Raw genomic sequence first — 19,396 nt, forward strand, 5'->3', positions numbered from 1 at the left:
TCCATTCGAATTATTACGTTTCGTTTGAACAGTGCGGTTGTCGGGAATGTTTCAGATGGAATGCCATATCAGAGAGAAATACAATTCTGTTTTCACCGTAAAGATGGGTCTTTTACCGACACTTCGTTTACTTTTAATAAATGTCTGTGACCAACAATCACAAGCGCATACGGTATAATCCTTTCAATGAGTATCCAAAGTACCGGAAATAGATACTTTGTAACACAAACACATGAGCTATGCCATCAAATGGCGAAGAAAAAAGAAGAAGAAAAAAACCGACCGACCGACTAACATGTATGATTGGTGCGTATGTCGATATACATTATTCCACTCCGCTAAAAATCCATTTTATACCCCGAACGCCCGAACATATGCCATTATGTATATAATTTGGCTTGGTTTCGGTTATCTCATCAAAAATTCAAACATTATATACTCGATGTTTTTGTTTTGTTTTTGTATTTCGTTATTGGCACCATGTGTACCATCTGCCACGTGCATTCTACCGTAATACATGTTATGTATGTTAAAGGTCCAATCACCGTATAATAATACAGAGCATAAAACTCTTCAAAATCAAACACAGCGCTATGTAGTGTACACACGTTGTTATATATGTAATATATGCATGAGCACTATATTTCCCTCTATCGTACGCGTATATACATTTTAATGACATATAGAAGGGTCGACGGAATTATGATTAATTGCCATGATAACGTTAATCATTGAATTAAAAGCCATTGAATGTTGTTTTTACATGAAATGAATGTTAGGAAAGGTGGAAAAGGTACATTATATTGCATTGAATTGACGCGGTGCTTTACCGTTCAATATGCAAATAGAATGCGATAAATTCCCAGTTTTATTAATTGCAAAAAGCAATAAACAACAATGAAAGCTTATGGCGGAGTATTGATGAATACGGTATGTTCCATATAATAGAGTTTACTATTTCTGACGCGGTGAGCGAACATTGTGCGAAAGTGTAATGCGATAAATCCGTCCTTTTCGCCTAGGTGAAAATAATTCCATTAAAGGTATTAGTTTGGTCATGTACTCCGTCATGATCTCCCACCGATTATTATCCCGAAAAATGTTAGTTCATAATCGCCGCATTTGCCGTATAGGCTGTTATGATGAGAGAGAAGGAAACATAATTCTATGACAATATTTAATGACAGGTACATACCTCAAGGCAAGTTATAATTAACTGGTCTTCGGTATTATCGCACTAGTCATAACTGTCTATGCATTTACTATAGAGTGTTATGATGAAAGAGAAGAAGATATTTTGACAAGAACCCCAAGGCAAATAAACTGGTCTTCTGTCCTCTCGCTCTAAACGTACCACGTTGAAAGACAAACAAATACTTTGAAAAAGACCCCAAGGCAAGTTATAATAACTAGTCTTCGGTTTTCTCGCTCTGATCATAAAGTATAGTTTCCACTTAAAAAGAGCACTCCGTTTAGCCTCCGTTTACATGACAGTTGTAAAACAGAACAAAGGAACTGTCACGTAAACGGAGTAAAAAATTGAAAAAAATTCAATTTCCACTCCGTTTGCGTGACTGTTCTTTTGTTCTATTTTACAACTGTCATGTAGACGGAGGCTAAACGGAGTGCTCTTTTTAAGTGGAAACTATACTTAACAGTCTATATGCAAACTATGGAGTGACGTTGGCTGGATATAGCAACAGTTTACAACGTGAAGTGATCTATTCTGTCATGCAAGGAATTTCAGCAACGTTCTGATCTTTCTTCGGTACAGTTCTCATGAAATTGATTTAAAAAAAACACCAAAAACCGATTCAGGTTTTTCATGATGCGCTCTCATTTCATCACTCTTTTTTTGTGCCGTAATTTCTTTGCCGACTGAAATTCGAGAGCGGAAAAAAAGCAACGTAAAATTCCAATATTGCTTAAATGCCATTCAGTTCATAAATTATGTACAAGCGCCTCCAATATCCTATAATCAAACTCATAAATTCATAATAAAAGAACAAAATATAATGCGAACGACATATTGAAAAAAAAACCTGTTAAAATCACTTTAATTGGCGTTAACAGACAAAAAAGAAGACGAAAAATAAAATAAAAACGAAACATCAATATAATGTACGCTACACATACCATACAGTCAGCAAATGATGATAAAAAAAAACATTTTTACACTCGCGGAATTTTGAAAACCAACACACTTTCTGTTTCATGGTTTACTGGTTATTAGTGAATTTTGCATGTCTTTTTATATGGAGAAATCAGAAACTCAAGTAAAAGAGAAACAGAAAAAGTGTCGGTTTTCAAAATTCTGTGTGTGTAACACAAAAAAAATTTTTACTTCTGCGATTAATTTGTTTATGAATGTAAAAAATAGTATTGGATCGAAATACATTTTTATAAAGTCGTTAAAGTTATTTGATAATGAACAAGACAAAAAAACCACATACAAATCTGAACGTTCTCCATAATTCGACACCGGATTTGCCAAACGATGATGTAATAAAAATCAATGGAACGGAGTGAAAACATATTTTGTGCATTTCTTTCGAAATGAGGCTTGTTTGAATGTGTTAAAATAGTATATTGTGCACCGTGTTGCACAAAGCCGCTATTTGTAGCACACCATTTGGCAATTGACATCCCGAAAATCCGAAATTAAATTGAGACGCAACCAACGCAAATGTCTTTTAATGTACTTTCCGTTCCGTTGCCTTTATTGCGAAAAAGGTTGAATACAACTCAATGATGAATGCTTTTTTAGGCACACGATGTGTATTGTCACACTCGGCCTACACATCTAGTACCTGAAAAGCATTTATCACTCGGTTGTATAAATAACTATTTCGACACAAGAGCGGAAAAGTATGTCAAAATGTCGATACACGTGCGGAGAACTATGTCACAATTTCTACACACGTGCGGAAAAGTATGTCAAACAATTAGTATCGCCATAGAGTTCGAAACCAGTGAATTCGATTGTGAGTGAAGGTAGGCATTCAACAACGTGAAGTGATCTACCATATTAAAGTGGCTGTCAGAAGCGATTATTTGAAGCGAAAAAAAATTACGTAATCTGAAAGGATTAAGATCCGTCGTTCCACGCTTGTATCCTTTTATTACATAAAATAACTAGAATCAGCTTTCACAAATAATGTCGCAATAGGACCTGCACTATATTCACTTTACAATTTTTCAAATTACTAACTGCAACCGAAAAAAATCTGCTATGCAATTTTACATGCCTTTCTCCGTGTATTCAATGTTTACAAATACACATGGCCTTAAAAGGCTAAATTTATTGGCTGGAAATATGTTGAGAATCTGGTGAAATGAAATCATTTATTTAGTTTTTCTTTATTGCTTTTGTTGTTACATTGTTGCAATACGAATACCAAACGGTTTGTTTAAGTTTTTGCTTTATGTGAGTTGTTCCAACGAAATTGTTGAGCATGACTAGTATAGCTTATGAGTAACTTGAACGAAATATTTTAGAGTATTCCATCTTCTCAAAAAATGTATTTGTTCTGTCATTACAAAAACAACAATTCAGAGTGTAACTAATGGAACACCTTTAACGCGAAAGGTGAAGTCGGATTCTACAACCACCAATAGCAGTAAAGGCTGAATATAGCAAGCCTATGGGAACAAAATACACCTTGTCGTAATGTCCTTGCGTTCTATAATAATTTTTAAAGAAAATCGAAACAAAATCAGACACAAAATGTGAACAGTCATACGTTTAACCACAAAAATGACCACAATTTTGTATTGTTGATCCCATATACGTTTACCACAAAAGAGTGATCGTATCACAAAAGTTTATTGTTTAGTCCATAATTTACCTTTACACAAAAAAAAAACGTAAAATTTCTGTCCGTACTCTGTACGCACACACTGTGAAATCCTGTATTGTGTATTTACTAACAGAACAATCTCTCTAGAGACATTTTGTAGTAAGACGACTTGCGATGCATATAGTCTCATCTATGTGAGGTTCGTTTTGATTATGTGAACTAATAATAAATGCCACATGCGAAACAACAATGTTGTTCAATTGACGATCAGGGATTAAATGAAATTTAGAATGTAACGTAACACAGTATTTATAATGCAATTTAGTTCGGTGCAATCAATGCATATTCGATGAAAACGAGATTGTTGATTTAATTCTGATAATTGCTACTGAATTGTAATGCGATTCTCCTCGCCATACGTAAATTAAATAAAATGTGAAATGTTCATCGTAAAAGGCATTATACTGATTGAAGTGTGAGGTTTAAATGTTCGTTATTTTGGACGCATTCGAATTATTAGACCGGTGCCCCTCATCTTTTTTTTGTCTATCTAAAGACCGAATAGGGTAGTCAATAATGTCGGGTTCAATCTAATGATTGAGGATTGTTGTTGGGCATACAAAAAAATGGATCTGCAAGAAGAGACAAAAAAAATCGATCTCGCCTGACTACGTGTGATGGAACACATTTGGTATCATTCATTTTAATTTTTGAGCTCTACTAGAGCTGTTCTAGCACAAATCTAAAAAATTGGAAAGTGCCTGAAAAGTCAAATCTTCGGATTTTCCAGCACGTTAGGCCTTTAATATAATTTTTCATTCTTCGTTTCGCCCAATAAATTTTACGTGAGAGTCGTGGTGACGGGATCGCTCAGTGGATACGAACTACCAAAATGATTCGGTGTAGCGATGTACGCATCGAATGACCCGTATAACCCAAATACGATGAATTTGTACATACATATGTCTAGCCTACATTTAGGTGAGGTATCAATTACCTAACTTTCCTATCTTACTATCTTCGAGGCGTGGCTCGGAAGTCATGTAAAACCGGTGGTACAGACTACACTTATTATTAGCCGTAAAAGGCCGTCAGTGAGGTCTCTAAACAAATCAAAGTAAATCAAATGTTTTCCGTGTCGGGTAAAGTAACCATTTGACAACCATGGCTTTTACTCAAAGTTGGGTAGTGGTCTATAAATGGGATATCCTATCCCTGAGCATCTATGCTGGGAGGGTTTTCAGTTGTCGCAATATGAAAAAATACTGATAAGTAGTAGGGTGGAGGCACCAGTGTACGGACATGTACCAGCACACAGATTGTTCTTTCAATCATAAAAAAGTTTATCAATGAACGAACAATAGGTGTCCGACTAGCTGTACATGTTTGGAGACTGATACGCTAACCTATTCCAGTGTTAAAAAAAAACCGAACAAAATCCCAACATAATTCATTTCGTCGTTTTCCGCGCAGATAATGTAGAAATCTACCTTCGTAAGTTCTTTTTCCAGCTAATCATCGACACGAATAGCAATGTTAATAACTTTCCATAGCTCGTAAATTGTGATATGAACGACAAACTCGTAGTCATTGCATTGTGCTTCATGAGTTATACAAATGATAACTGGTTCAATTTACAGTGTGTGAATATTGCTGGTTGGATTGATAAACAATCAGCGATACATTCAAGCGAATAATGCTTTAATTCCCATGACCCTCTTTTTAATAGTAAGTACACATAATTATCGTTGAAATCATTGATACACATATTACACTGTGTCATGCGTGTGTACATTATATGAACCTATTTACACAAAATGTGTGCGATAGTATGGTGTGATAGATATTTCTACTCAGCTGGTATTCCTACTATACAGTCATTGTGTATTCCTATCCTTTTCCATTTCTATTTCAGTATTTCACAATTTTTTTCTGATTACATTAATAAAGTGACTTGTGTACGAAACAGATAACCGAACCGGTAACTTAAATCAAGTGATTGTTTGATTTTGTGTCGGTATCATCGCTTGTTATCTGATACATACGTTTTATCATATTTTTTGTGGCTTTTTTTTAATTTTGAACTTAATTACACTTATCTTGCCATGTAACTTCGTATTGTCAGTCAGTTTATATTTATTTGAAGTGGAAAATGTTATCGGTTTTTTTTTCGATGCGTGCACATATCACATTGAATTTCAATTGGATTCCGTAGTCCGTTTGTCGAGCTAATCTGTTTAATACCATTGCATTGGCGCGAAACTTTGTTTGATGGAATTGAACTTTACCATTCGGATTCTATGTATACCGAAATTCCATTATCAAACTTACGACTTCCAGCTAAAACTTCGATTGTATTTGAGTCGATTACTTGCCGATACAAAACCGATACAACCGAAGCAAAACCGTTTCTATTAAAAAGAAGAATCCGTAGTATGACTAATCTAACTAGCAACAAAGTAACACAAGAAATGCATTTGTACGATCCGGTGGTAAGGAAACTCAAAATTAGCAATTTTCCAACAGTTTCAGAGTTTGTGAATTAATGATGTAAAATGCTAAACTCACGTTATGCCATAAACTGAAGTAGCAGCTTTAGTTTCACTAACACATTTAATCTCGTTTGAAAATGTTATGTTTAGCTAGAGGAATTACTATCACGTATGAGAGCATTAAAATCGAGAGAGATAGAGACATTATAATTCATATTGCGAATGCAGCCAGGTATATATTGGCAATGTTGCAGTTCGAGAAATATATTTTCTACTGCCAGCTTAATTAGATTATCCGTTTAGCATAATTTTCAGGAAGCCAATTGAGTCTCGTGTGTACCTTACTAGGGCATTTCAACGTGTTAAAAATTTGAGCAAAGCAAAGTTGCATTTGATAGGTGTGAAAAGTTAAATGGCCGAATGTATGACGACAATTCCAAGCCATAAGTCTGCTACAACTTTATAGCTGAAAAACATTGATTTTTGGATCGAGATTCTGAAAGAAATTTTTTCAATTTGAAAAATCGGGCGCAAAATCTTTGAAATTTTTCGTAGTTCCTCTTCATAGCCTTTCGTATTATGATGAGTGATTAACGCACGCGTAGAGTGTTTTGTAGGGACGCAGCTAGCTCAATAATGATACACACGGTCAATGTAAACATGGATTGAGGAAATTTAAGATTTTGTGAGGGTGTATAGAGAGTTAAGAGCGCATAAAAAGAAAAAAATCAGACATATTTAACTGGTCCCTATGGATGATTTGTCAAGATTTGTATAATAAAAGTCCAGTTAACTAGGAACAAACCAGTCAATTTAACTGAGCTCGATGGGGTAAATTTTTCGTTACTTTCTATCTTATCATTCCATTGTTATTGAGTTGGCTGCGTCAGCTGAAAATACTTTATTATGATGAGCGATTGTCACTATTTCACATACAATAACTTCACCACGACATGCGAATTCGTATTTGTTGAATATTGCTTGTACGGAAAGATTTGTATGCGTGCATCTAATGAAATGTTGGTCGGAGTGGCACGCTATGTCACTGTGTATAACACTTTAAGGCCTCTGCGCACTTTCGCCTTCTTAGCTTTCCGTCAAATAGACAAAGGTTTCATTGTTTAAAGAGACTGTCAACTAAATGAAGTGATCAACTGATTTTCATAGATTTCCTTAGATCTGTACATTTTATAGACTGTTATGATCAGAGCGAGAAAACCGAAGACTAGTTATTATAACTTGCCTTGGGGTACTTGTCAAAGTATTTGCTTCTCTTTCAACGTGGTACGTTGAGAGCGAGAGGACAGAAGACCAGTTTATTTTAACTTGCCTTGGGGTACTTGTCAAAATATCTTCTTCTCTTTCATCATAACACTCTATATCCCAGCATTACCGGCCCGGAAATAGTCAACATATTACCTTTTACGTCAACGAAATTAAATTATTAATTTCATTACAAATGAAAATCGCTTTGCATCACAAAAAATGCAACAAAAAAGATCAGTGAAAAATCTCGCCGCAAAAATGTTTGTTGTTTTTTTATTTCTTTTGAAAAATCACTATCTATCTATGTATACACCGTCGGCCCCCACTCATCGACGAGCGGCTTTGGAAATTGATTTAATCTAAATTGACAACACAAATTAGTCGTTTGGAAATTAACTCACCACAATGTGTTCACATAAATTAGCATACATTCTGAATGTAATAGCTAATTCCACAAAAAGGTGTCATAAATAATTAAAAGAAAAAACATTTAACGTTTTCAAACAATGTATAGTCAGGTGTAATAGCCGACCAGAATAGATTACGTGTTACTTTTAGGTAGTTTTATGGCTGTTGGTTCTTTTGCATAACTGAGTTATTTCAGAGAGTAAAGGTAGAGGCACTTAAAAGGTGAAGATAGAAAATAAATGGTGAATAAGAAATCGGTACGATTTTTGGTGAATTTTTGCGCTTAAGTTGAAGTGAAACTTTAACAGCGGACAAGTAGCAGCACAAAATTACAAGAAGTCAGTCACAATATTTTTAGAGAAAAATAAAAACATTTCGATTCATCCTTTGTGACAGCATGACGATGTAAAATTTTATTTTGGGACGCCAATCAACTAACTAGTACAGGGGGTGTAACTTAGAACAATTTTTATTGTCGCAGCTTAGAACATTTTTGATTTTTGTACCCTGTTGAATGTCGTTCAAAAACATCGAATCGTTTTTTAATTTTCTGAATGTATATAGTTTTTTTTATTAGGTTAGGATGAAAATTCCACATACAAACTGGCAATACCGACCGGTGCAATACCTTTCAGCTCATTACCGACAATACCACAACATGTACCGAAATATTTTTTGAACCGGTGGGTGGCGAATTAAAGTCGCATTTGCGTCTAGTTCTCCAATTAATTTAATTAAAATCTGATTCTTATTGTAAAAAAAAACTTGGAACGAGCCGAACAATTCTTATGATCTGGAATTTTGATTACCCAACGCAGATCCAGTCAAATAAATCGACAAACATTTTAAATGCAAATTTAACCGATTTCTGTGATACAATTGGAAATTCCAGATCATACGAATTGTTCGGCTCGTTCCAAGGTTTTTTTTACAATAACAATCAGATTTTAATTAATTTAATTAAAGAAGTAGATGCGCTTAACGAGTAATTATCCCGTGGACCAGCTGGGTTGGTAATTTACAGCCAGGTTCTACACTGAAATTCAACTTGACAAAATCAAAACCAAAATCTGCCTTTTTCATGTAGTTCGTTAATGTTATAGTTTTCGGCAACAACGATTTTCTGTTATAGTAACTTTTAATTGTCTTCGGCAATTGCCTAACATCGATGGTATTTTACGACAAGTTTTATGGTAAAGTGGTACACCCGTGAACTAGTAGAAACATAAAAAAGCGTCTGGTCTCACTCGATGGATTTTTGTATAGTTTATGCTCTGAACATTCTCAACAAATGGAGAGATTAACGAATTTTTTCTCGGAATGACCTGACTAATCAACAAAACAATATCGCTCTTTTTATATAGATTGTTTAACGTTAAATTCTTTGCGTCAATCATCCTAATTTGTTAAGCAAACAAAAGTTTTTTTTTTTCAGATTTTACAATGCGGTGTATAAAACTTGACCAGACCATAAACAATGACATTAAATTAATAACATACAACAAAAACTCTATGTCAATGTGCTTGTATATAGTAAATACAGTTGCATACAGTGACCAACCAAATTAATTTTTATTAAAACGTGTCTACTTGTTACCTATTTTGTATAGATTGTATAGACGAAATAATTATCACGTGGTCAGTATAATATTTACAATTTTATCGTTCAATGAATCAAATTTAATATCTTTACCACCAAAGCCATTTTTTCCCCGATGCATTCATTTTCATATCAATTAAATATTACACGAATGCTGTTGGTTTTGTGAGAGAAAAATAATTATTATAAAAAAAATGATTTAAACAGGCAGAGCAAGGCAAAGTACAAGCAACACAACAAAACGTTTTGAATGTAATAAAATTCAGGGTTGCATAAACAGAGCATGAGTTTGTTCTCAGAAATATCATCAATATGAAACGCCATTCATCGGTTTGAATCACAAATGGTTGCGTATAAAAAGTCTGAAAAATGAAATATTATATACAACTTACCGGTGCCGATCTAGCCGGTGTCGGATACATTTTTTCAATAAAATGCTTTCAGTATTTCCTTGGTAATTGTGTATATAATCCAATGTGTCGTAGTGGTTTTCTACGATAAAATGTTTGGCTTTGAATGCTCACTTCACTGTCAAGTACGTAAATGAATTAAGTACCATGTCACTTATCACTTCAGCAAAAAAAATAATGGCTCAATCAAACGGATTTCACTGATATCCCCTCAAGATGTTATACAATTTATCACTTTTTTTTGTAAATGAAATTAGCATAAGTCGCCATAAAATCACGTCAAAACATCATCATCATCATCAGCCAATCAAGCTGGTATACAGCTTGGTATTGCAAAAAGAAAGAACTGCATCCGAATATTGGACAATTTCACTCAAATATTGTATTTACAACAAAAATCAAAATGTAGAAAAAGAAATGAAAGGAAAAATTATAACTTTGAAACAAACTGATCAATGTGGGTGGTTGTCGTAAATTTCTTATTCTTCCCGTTTATTAAAACAAAACAAAAACTTAGTCACCGAAATTGATTCGAATCACACAAGCAACCGCCACAATATAGCCTTAATTAGTATTAATTATAATGAACAGCGACCAATCAAATGGGCAATTAATATTTTCAAACATCCGATCACAAAAGTTGTACATTCAATTATGGGAATTCTGTTGAACTTCCAAGACTGAGTTTGGTTGAAAGACTAAATGATTTTTTCGAAATATGGAAAGCCGTATTGGAGAGCAAAGGCGAAATGAATGAAGAGAGTGAGAAAAATATAATGCGGTTGCGTCCGCTTTCTGAACGGCATAGAGAAAAGTCACCGAATTTCGCCGCCCATACATTTTTCTCTCTAGCTCTCTTCCTCCTTCTCTCTTGATTTCGCCATTTTACGCTTACAGTTGTAAGTCCCAACCGAAATATTCAGTAGACCCAGAGCGTATAAAAACTTCCAGAGACGCGACGGACGCGACAATGTTGAAAGATTTTATTTTCAATCTTTTTTATCAGCTGTTAATTTCCAACAACTAAATATGTCTTTGCCATATCGTCCGACAAACGCTCAAATTTTACCAAATCTTTATTTTTGTCAGGTTGGTGGCGTGACAATTGCGAAAATGAATAATTTTACTATCTTTTCATCGTGTTTATTTATCGATACGATGTCGGTACACGCACACAAAGGCGTGCATTCTAAAATTCATTGAGCAGCAAAATTATATGGAAAGAGTGTTCAATGAATGCATTGCACTAATATGGATGGCGCATCGGACTTCCAACATAGATGGCAACGGAAAAGTAAGGCTTATTGCTAAGCATTCATCTCCAGAGCGGTGCGTTGGTTTCGTTAACATAGTGTGCGTTAAGCTAAGAAAATCTATTTCCTGCCATCATTTCGTCTCAAAAGACTCACAGACTACAATTAATAAAATCACATTTTGATAATCTTTAGGCCGTTTATCTCGAACGAAAATTGTGGAACATCTACAGAAGAATGAAGTTTAGAAACTAAGAGTAAAATCTATTACAATTTAATACTTTTCTTCATAAAAAGACTGCTGTCACTGAATTATTTTTTCATGAACAAACTTCACTGCTGTGACATTTCATGGAAATGAATCAATGTGAAGTTGTTACACAAAAAAATAGTCCAGTGAGATTGAAGTACTATAAAAAAAATGTGGCGCCGCTACAGGCCAACCGACTAGGCGAACTGAACCCTAATTGCGGAAAGATATGTCAACGATGATTAGGAGGAGGAAATGGAATGGTATTAAACATATACTCTATGCAGATTGCAGTCCCAACGCCTACTACGCAACGAAGATATAAAAAGGCTGCGTTAGATTGTAAGAACCATAGAAACAGGAAGAGATGATGATAGTTGAAAAAACTCAAGGAGTAGGAACAAATAATGTGATACTATTTTCCTGTTCGAACGAACATCTCGCTTAACTTCCCATGTCTAAATAATATATAATGCAAGGTATTACCTTGAAGGTAATGGAAATTCGGAAAAATGAACCGAATCCTATTTCCGTAAGTCGTATTCACGATATTCTCATATGTACAGACTGCGTTGAAATTAATTTTTGTTTATTTGTTCATCCACTGACTCACCCAAAATTCAAATTCTGAAGCGCACTTACGGCGCGAATTTCCATAAACTAAGGTAAGTGTAGTCCTTTTCTATTCGGGTTCACTTAAACACAAATCACACAGTCTTCGTTTGCATAAAAGTTCTCCGATTTTAGTATTCAATACATTTGCAAATCAAAGCGAAAAATCGCGTCTTAAACTCACCAAAACGGAGACTGCGATTCGTGCTTAAAACAGCAGTCAGGTAAACCACACTAAATTTTTAAAAAGAACTGTCAACTGAATCGCGACTTTCAAACAGAGACAGTTTCATTCGTTAAAAATTTTTGCTGTTTGCTTGCATAGTAATTCATTTTTGTTGTGTTTCAAACTGTCATGATTTTGACATCACAATCATCATTTGACATCATGCTAGATCAAGGTTCTGAACTGCAAGGGTGAGCGCATTCAACAATGAACAATGAACCGAAAAATAAGTTTCAACGCTTCCTTATATGAGAATGGGGCGGTTTAACCAAAGTATATAAACACTGAAGGTAATGCAAAGCCGCAAGAACACATGGATCCAAAGTTTCGGGTGAATATAGTTTTTATAATAATGGACACAAGTCAAATTCACTTTGTTAGATTGCAACACATGCCAAAACTCAATACTAAACAACGCAGATCCAACAACATTATCACGCTAAACGTCACAGATGCAACATAAAAAATCTAATATTCACCCGAAACTTTGGATCCATATTTCTTGCTATTCCCTGAGGATTTACGTTACCTTCAGTATGTATATGTACCTTGGATTCAGCGCTGCGTAAGATAGATTTTCACACGAAACACTTTGACGAAATTTTCTTCACTCGTTTTTCAGCTGGTTGACTCATGCCAATACATACACGATGAACATATGCGTATCGATATACAATAAATTCAACCGAAATTCACCTTAAGGTAGGATACCGATTCCGCTTGTTATTTACCTTCAGTGTTTTATAATTTGGACTCATGCAACTTGACTGCTTTATAGTGTAGAGGTAATGCCATTCAGACGCGGAGTTTGATGCTAGTAGTGTAATTTTTGCTACCTCACAACAGATGGCCGAGTGTCTTTTCAATTTTTTCTTTTTAACGAAGGGAAGAGTTGGCGTTTGTATCGAACTTTCGCGCCAGCACATCTGATTCGGTTATAATATGGCATTACCTTCACACTGCATCGTATGAACACATATTAAACAGTGAGGTTGCATGAGTGAACCAGCTGTTAAAATAGCGTCACAAACGGGTTAATTGTAACCGAAAAAAATGTTAAAGGCTTCCTTTTATACGATCAAGAATGTCAATGCGTTACATTTTACATTTTGAATTTTTTTTGCGCACTTACGGCGTCAATTTATTCATTATTGTGTAGTAGATTTTATTGTTCTTTCTGGTCCGCACCGTTTGCAAAAGGTAGCAAACCCACGATACAAATGATTGACTGAGAGCTGCGCATGCGCATTAATGTGCCGTCCTCTCAGTTCATTCAGTGGTGTATTTTTGGAGTCGAATTGATAGAACAACAAAAACAAAACGAAAAATTTATATTTATATTTCAAACAAAAAAGCAGCAAAGCAACTGAATTTTTAGTCTCTCAGAAAACGTTGTGCTGCTATGAGGCTGCTATAAAAACACTCCACAATATCGTGTGCTGGATTATATTCAAAGAACAATAATACAAATAAAAAAAGGAAAACAATTTTGATTTGTTTGAAATGAAATATCAGTTGTGCTGTTGTTTATTTCGGGATTGTTTTTAATTTTTTTTTGTTTTCTTACTTTGAGATATAAATTAATTTGCGATAAAAGTAAAAATAAAAAAACAAAACGAGCACCAGATCTGAAACGAGAAGAAAATAAAATTGATGAAATTTGACTGTCAAATGACAAAAGGATAGTATTGTCCTTGTCAGTGAGTCAAAACGCTTCCGTATAAAAAATAAAAAAATAAAATTTCCTTTGTGTGCTGGAAACATTAAATTAAATCATTGATTCGCATAAAAGTTTTCCGATAAAAAGTTCTAAGATAGAATCGAAAGCTATTTATAACAAAAACGAATTATAAATGTTACACGCTGCCATGGTTGACTACAAAATCGACTTCAAGTTAGCTGTTTACAATGCCTGTAGGGATAATAACTTAAACGGTCTAACGGTAAGTAAATATAAGCAACTTTCTTGCACAAATTCTACTTACGACGATGACGTAATCGTCATTTTTCTTCAATTAAATAAAAGTTTAGTAGCATTTGGAAACTTGCATTAAATTTAGCGGAAAGGAATGAATGTTATGTATAAATATACTTGCATACACATACACACATCATACGAATGAAATGAACGAACAGTTGTGATCACCATATGTGCTGTACGTATAGATTAAGTAGGTCTAACGATACACCTAATACATAAACACAAAGAGCAAATGAACTCCATATAATGCATCAATTAAATCCAGTTTGATTATTGTATAGGCATAATTTGTGGTCAAACCACTGGAATCGGGTTCGGGTGACTATAATTGATTCCCGGTCTGTGACTTTAGGTGTTTGTGTTATCCGTTTCATTGATTTGTATCGGTTGGTTTGATTATTCGTATCATTATTAGAATGATCTGTGGTGATCTGTCATGAGACTGAAATCTATTTTCATTTCTCGTTTCATTGTAAAAAAATTATATTTATTTATTTACTGTACAACGTTTAACCGCTTCGCATGACCTTGATGGTAATGCATTTTGTAGAAGTTTTATTTCCGTTTTATACTTTTTTCCGGTTCACACACGTCCAATTTTCAATCACAAAGCAATTAAAAGTCTATTTTTGAACGAAAAGTTAATATAAATTCACGTTTCCATTGTCCGGTACCATACACTTGGTGAGAAATGTGATAGTTTAAGTCAACGACAACAATGAATCAAAACTTATGATGATGATGATGTTTTTGTTTTTGTGCTCTGCAGCGACTGTTTTAATAATTTCAAAGACTTTGTTCTGGTGCATGACGAATCTCTTCTCAAATTCTTTGTCAGTCAATGAATGGTCTTTGTGCTTTATTTGATATGTAAATGACTTCAACAAGTCATCTTAGTTATAAACGAAAACGTTGTTCTGATCTTTTTATTGGTAGTAGATGAATAGCACGGGCCTGACACTATTCACGCTATTCTTCATTTTTTAAATGCTGCTAATCATAGTGTCCAGCCCGTGATGAATAGGTAGACAGGATCCGTACAAAACTGTGTGCAGCGCCGCAGCGGATCGGAAATGGTCGACCAAACCATAGCACTGCTCGTAGCATTAGCACAGAAATTATTTGGAGGTTCTCTTTCGTTCATTCAGGAGTTATGCTTTCTTGGTGTGAGTCTAAACAGAACACATCAAGTGTACATAAAAGTATGAAAATTCGAAGGCTTTTTGACATACGAGCCCAAACTATGCCCAAACTGATGCAATCTAGCTCACTTGGCTTTTACCCTAAAATATTTATAACTCTAGCATAACATAGCGACGTTAAGGAGATCCAATTAAAAATTTTCTTTTGTTGTACTGTCAAACTCTCGGTTAAACTTGAGAAAAGAACAAAAGAAGAATTCAAACTATATCTCATTCGCGACGCTATGTCTAGATAGAGTAAATTGAGCGTTACGTTTTTATCAACTTAAGTGTCCACTCAACTCAACAAAAAGTACTCCGTGAGAGAGCCGTGAGAGAGCCGTGAGAGAGCAAGCTGTCAAATAAACAAAGAAAAAATTGAAAAAATTAAATTTTGTCTCTCACACGGAGTACTTTTTTGGTAAGAGGAAACTAAGGCTGCCAGCGGACTTACACCGTTTAGCTCTCCGTTTACGTTCTAACAATGGAAAGTGGGAGGAGCTTCAATTGTTCACTCGTAACTTACGTCGTTTAGTCCGCTGACAGCTTAAGCATTAAAGCTGCCAGCGGACCTACGCCGTTTAGCACTCCGTTTAGGAGTGAACAATGTAAAGTGGGAGGAACACGTAAACGGAGTGCTAAACGGCGTGAGTCCGCTGGCAGCTTTAGGTTTTTCTGATAAATATGCCAATTTCACCAAAAGTTGACAGCTCGTGAAGTGATCTATAGACTATAGGACAAAGGAACAGCAATGAAGTATTGTTCTTCGATCGACTGGTACGTTCTGATTTTAATCACTTAAAAGTGATCTATCTACCACGAAACGATCTTCTCGAAGCTATTCTCTTTCCTCTTCCTGTTCGATAAATTATTTTAATATAAACTACTAGTGGTACAGATGTGAATATAATTTGAATAGGTACACAATGATCAATGTGTCGCAGCATTCTGATAGCAGTACATGTTCCAAGCTACTTAAAAAAACACATTTTTCCATGAATTATTCTAATCTAGCAAGAGTTAAAGCTCCTAATTACAATAATATCGTATTAATCTAACAGACATGACGTATGTGACCTTTTGTTTTTTTTTCGTTTTTTTGTAAAACACCAATACAGCTTATGTCAATTGCCATTGTAGTGTCATATTGAATTTTTGCGGTGGTTAATAAGTGACAATGATTGGTGTAATTACTGATAAATGGACTGTTCGTTAATGTGTTTTTAAATCTCTATTACATTATAAGCGACTATAAGTGTGTAACCGACTCATGATCGTGATATTTTATTGACATTATTACTTAATGTAATTCAATTCCTATTGAATATTAATAGTCGGTTTTGAATCGGACTTTTTTCGTTGTTTTTGTTATTTATCGCGTATCAATATTGTATGCATAAAAGATGCACAAGGAAAATATGTGTGTTTGAAGGTAAACTACAGTGCTTTGTATTCAGATGAACTATCTGTGTGAAGTGTAGATTTGTAATAGCCTAGTCAACAAATGAATAAATCAAAATGTGAATTTAGAGACAGATTCAACCAATTCATTTGATTTACATGTTTTCACTGTTTGGCTGTGTAGCAACGACCAACCTAGTAGAACGATGATAGGTAGAAGGCTAATGAATAACGCCGTAACTTAATACGAGTAATGAATATTGCTCCACAATTTGACGTCCATGAGCGTGTAAACATGTTCTGTTGCTTGTTTGAATCCTTACTCTTCACTAAAAAATAAATAAAAATTTCACTTGAAGCCGGTAGCCTTGTATCCAGGTAATTTATTATTTCCTGCTATAGCTTGCACCATACAAAATATAGAGCTGTGACACATAATGCAGATTACTTGGAGACGAAGTAACCTGCTGCACCTGCTACAGATTAAATTTTTAACTCATTTTGGTCAGAGTTTCACTTACATATAGAAAAACGTTCAAGAATTCACCACTTTTAGTGAGTTTCTACTTAATCGATGGACCATAAAACCACTCATCATGCGATCTGAGAAGTTGACTCCGGTTAGAGCGCCCACATTTGCATAACAAAGCCATTATTATGAGTACAACTGTTGTATTGGCGCTTCATTTTACATTTTATATGTTCATGAAGTACCAGCGGCATGTAGTAGACATAATGTGTGGAAACATAAAAACACTTAAAATTCCCAACAAAATTACGCCTCTTTGCCAGATCCATTACTGAAAAATGGAATGACGTTAGTAATTACCAATTCCTGTGTCTCATGCCATCAAAATTTTGTAATTTAGTTTTCCTAGCCTCTCGTCTCGTTATGCTACAAGGTATTTTTATTGAACTCATCGTTCCAACTAATTTCATTTGAGTATACATCAATGTGCTTCCCATCAAAGCTGATTGAGGCACAGAAACCGCCTTCCGGCAACTTTTTAATTAGTTGGATAGGAAGTCAAAATTATTGGTAATGATGTTATCTTTGCATGTTGACAACTTTGTCTATTAATTAGTTTCGATTCTAATAACAGCAGAAATATTGCGTTGATAAAAGCACATCCTTTCTCCTTAATGTATCCTCATTATAACAAGACTGACTCCTCATTCTATCCATAACTCTCTCCTTAGAGACTACTGCATCCTGCATCTGTTAGCATACAGCAATGGTACATTGATACATTTGTCTATATCAGCATTCAATTAAAACTCGACTTAGAATCCAGTTGAGTTCAATCACCTTAGTGTTACAAACGCAACCTACTCAAAATTTATACATTTCATAAGGCGAAATGTAACAAAAGAGAATACACTCAATACCTTCTCGTCGATATGTAATGAGCTTAGTGAAAAAATAGTCGAGTAAATTTTAATTCGTCACGAATCAATTGTTTACACACGTTTGTAGGTATTCTCTACGATTTAAAGCTCTCAGTGATTCTACATTGAAAATAATTAAAGTCGTAGGTTGACGATGGAGGGGTTTCAGTCGAAACTTGCACATTTTGTTTAATCAAACCGAAAGAATTTCGTTCAAACGTTGATTATACCATTGTTATCAGACTAATATAATCAGATAAAAAATATCGTTGCCCCCCATCAATGTATAGCACCTTTCTTTCATATAGGCTCAATTTTTAATCTACAACTGATATTTCGGACGTTTTTAATTAACTGAATAGAAATTACAGAACATTGAAATCGCTTCGTAATTTTCTTGTCAACAGTGTGAATGGCGTGATATCAGTTCAGTTACGGAAACGCTGTTGCTGATATACATAGCGAACGCTCACTATCGCATTTTGAACTTTTAATGTGCTACACACTTATCAATAATTAATTGTATTCTTGATTTAAGTAGGTGATCACTGATAGGAAAAGTGGACTTACGTTCCCGTTTTGGAATTATTTAGAATACTAAACCATTTAGATGACAATGACGGCGAATAACCTAGAGCGCGCACAGATATTTTGCAAACATTGTTTTAGTTAATAGTACCCAGAAAAGACCTTGGTCTTCTACTTATATTATACTCATTACAACGTCTTCCTAATGATAGATTACGTATTGCTCTTCCAATATTTAACTAAACTTTCCGTCTTCCTGGTACATGAAATGTTGTGTTTAAAAAAAAAATAAAGTGTATAAATGACTCAAGTTCAATACGAGAACTTATTTGTATTCGCTTTCAAGTATATTTAACCAGTTATTTGAAGGAAAAAACACAATTACGAACTCGACATAAGACATTTGCATACAGACTAGTCGAAAGTATACAAATCTCTCAATATTTCGAATGCAGCAACAGCAACAAAAAATCGTTTTGCCTACATATCAGAAAATTGTGAAAAAAGAGCATTGGCTTCAGATCAACCACAAGCACCACTGCATGGAAATTTATTGTCGGTATTATATTGATTGTTGCAATTTGAGATTGCAATCGACT

At 34.6% G+C, this 19,396-nt stretch overlaps 2 protein-coding genes across 6 annotated transcripts in view; one reads left to right on the forward strand and one right to left on the reverse strand.

Annotated features, from left to right (window-relative positions):
• Positions 1-10,684, reverse strand: part of LOC119067592 (protein groucho) — a 141,776-nt gene extending 131,092 nt beyond the window's left edge. For 4 of the 5 annotated variants that reach the window (XM_037170716.1, XM_037170704.1, XM_037170709.1 and 1 more), the window contains exon 1: positions 9,959-10,683. In XM_037170716.1, the coding sequence (XP_037026611.1) occupies positions 9,959-9,988 (30 nt within the window). In that variant the 5' untranslated portion in view covers positions 9,989-10,683. Of the gene's footprint in view, positions 1-9,958 lie in introns of all 5 variants that reach the window. The other variant, XM_037170693.1, reaches the window with a different exon arrangement.
• A 2,996-nt stretch (positions 10,685-13,680) lies between these two features.
• LOC119067631 (protein fem-1 homolog CG6966) overlaps positions 13,681-19,396 on the forward strand; it is a 32,125-nt gene continuing 26,409 nt past the window's right edge. Inside the window, exon 1 of the mRNA XM_037170732.1 lies at positions 13,681-14,260. Coding sequence (XP_037026627.1) covers positions 14,171-14,260 — 90 coding nt within the window. The 5' untranslated portion in view covers positions 13,681-14,170. The remainder of the gene's footprint in view (positions 14,261-19,396) is intronic.

The sequence above is a fragment of the Bradysia coprophila genome, chromosome II, assembly GCF_014529535.1.
Source record: "Bradysia coprophila strain Holo2 chromosome II, BU_Bcop_v1, whole genome shotgun sequence".
Lineage (NCBI taxonomy): Eukaryota > Metazoa > Arthropoda > Insecta > Diptera > Sciaridae > Bradysia > Bradysia coprophila.